Source organism: Fonticula alba (genome assembly GCF_000388065.1).
Source record: "Fonticula alba strain ATCC 38817 unplaced genomic scaffold supercont2.7, whole genome shotgun sequence".
NCBI lineage: Eukaryota > Rotosphaerida > Fonticulaceae > Fonticula > Fonticula alba.
The window spans coordinates 1,151,354-1,153,114 of NW_009242977.1; the positions used below are offsets into that span (position 1 = coordinate 1,151,354).

A 1,761-nucleotide genomic window follows, 5' to 3' on the forward strand; every position below is an offset into this window, starting at 1 on the left:
CGGCCATATCACCCTGGGCGCTCGGCCGACCCCCCCGCCTGCCGCTAGACGGCCAGAGTCATGCCTGCCACGGCCGGCGGGAACCAGACGCACAGCGGCCGCAGGGGTATATACGACCAGCCCCGGCTCGCGGTCCCCAGTTCCCCCGGCCCCGCCCCCCCAAGCAGGTCGCTCTCACGGGAGGGCTCCCGGGGCGGGCGGAGGGGGGGGCATGACGACAGAAGCCCCCCGCGGCATGTACGCGCGCGCGCGGCCACACGCCGCCCGGCTGGCGGCTCCCCGGCCAGCGGGCCGGTTGTTTACCCGGGCGACCGGGGCCGGTGGTGAGAAAGGCCCCCCGCCCCCCGGGCAGGCAGCGCCGCGGACGCCAATTTCCCCCCCCCCCGGGCGGGGGGGGGCGACTGTTCCACCCGGCGCCGGAGGCGGGCAGACAGGCCGGCGCGGGCGGACGAGTGGCAAGGCGCGCCGGGGTTGGGCCACCAGCTGAGCCGCGGCCGGTGGGCTGCCGCCACACATGGGCTGCATTTTTGTGCGCCCCCCGCAGCCCCTCGGCCCCCCGGGTATGCCAGGGGGTACTTTCCCGGGACCCCCGGTTCCCGGGATCGAGGTTCCCAAGGTGCTTGGCGTGCGCGAGACCTTCCCGGCCCGGCCCAGTCAGGCTGTCCGGCCTGGGGCAGGTGCGGCCGCCCGGCAACCGGCCATCTCCGCGACCCGGAAGCCGACGTTGCCGCGTCTCTCGCAGCCCCCTCGGCGCCGGCCGGGGGCCGGGGCGGGGGGGGGGGGGGGAGGGGGCGCCGCGCGAAAACCATTGTTTGGGGGCAGGGGTATGCTCTGGCCCCCGTACGCGCGGGCGTGCGCTCGCCGCCTGGCGGTTGCCGGCTGCCGGCCCACGGGCTGCGCGAATGCCCGGCATCCTTCCCCCCCCCCCGTGCCTGCCTGCCTGCCTGCCTGGAGAGCCGCGTCCCGTCTCTGAGACCCGGGTCCCAGTGGAACTGGCCCGAAGCGCGATGACCGGCCCGGCGCGGAGGCCCTGTTTCACACAATGGCCCGGGCCAGGTGAAACCCCTTCGGTGCGGATGCACGCGCCCGAGGGGCCGGCCCCCCCCCCCCCCCCCCCGTCCCGCTGGCTCTCCTCAGGTCACAATGCGCAGGGGCCGAGCGGCCGCGCGCCAGCGCGCCACGAATAGATGGCCTGGTCTCGGTCTCGGTCTCGGTCCCGGCCCCGGTCCCGGTCCCGGTCCCGGTCCCAGGTGGCCGGCCGGCCGCCCAATAGCAGCACGGCCTGACGCCCGCCACACCAAGGCGCTCGCGTCATGACACCGGCCGTGTTTGGACTCGGCCCCCCCTCCCTCCCTCCCACCCCATCACCTGGGGGCGGGGGGGGGGGGGGCAGGAGTGAGGGGCCCCCGCCTCCCAGGCCGACCCGGGGCTTGGCTCGGCCCGCCGCCGGCCCGGGTCGGACTATGCGTCCAGCGCCAGTCCGCCCCCCCTCCCCCCCCCCCCCCGGGGGAGGGGAGCGCGGGCGAGGCCCGCACGCGTCATCCATCCCGCACCCCAGGCAAGCGCCGCAGGGTAGTACAGCAGCCCGCCCGCCCCCCTGGAGGGGGGGGCGGACATACCCACGCGAGTGCGTCTGCTCGCTCGGGCATGCACTCGCACATGCGCGCGCTTGAGGGGCTGCCGCGTCGCCCGGACCGCGGCTGTCAGGTCCGCCCCCCCCCCCCCCCGCGTGGGCACGGGGCGCGGGCTTATTTTGCAGGC

At 77.2% G+C, this 1,761-nt stretch overlaps 1 protein-coding gene across 1 annotated transcript; it reads left to right on the top strand.

Annotated features, from left to right (window-relative positions):
- Positions 1–562: 562 nt before the first annotated feature.
- Positions 563–1,273, top strand: H696_04458 (hypothetical protein; the record flags this gene model as incomplete). Its single annotated transcript, XM_009498334.1, has 2 exons — positions 563–677; positions 1,188–1,273. 2 exons carry the CDS (start codon positions 563–565, stop codon positions 1,271–1,273), a joined length of 201 nt encoding a protein of 66 aa, XP_009496609.1.
- Between the last annotated feature and the right edge of the window lie 488 nt (positions 1,274–1,761).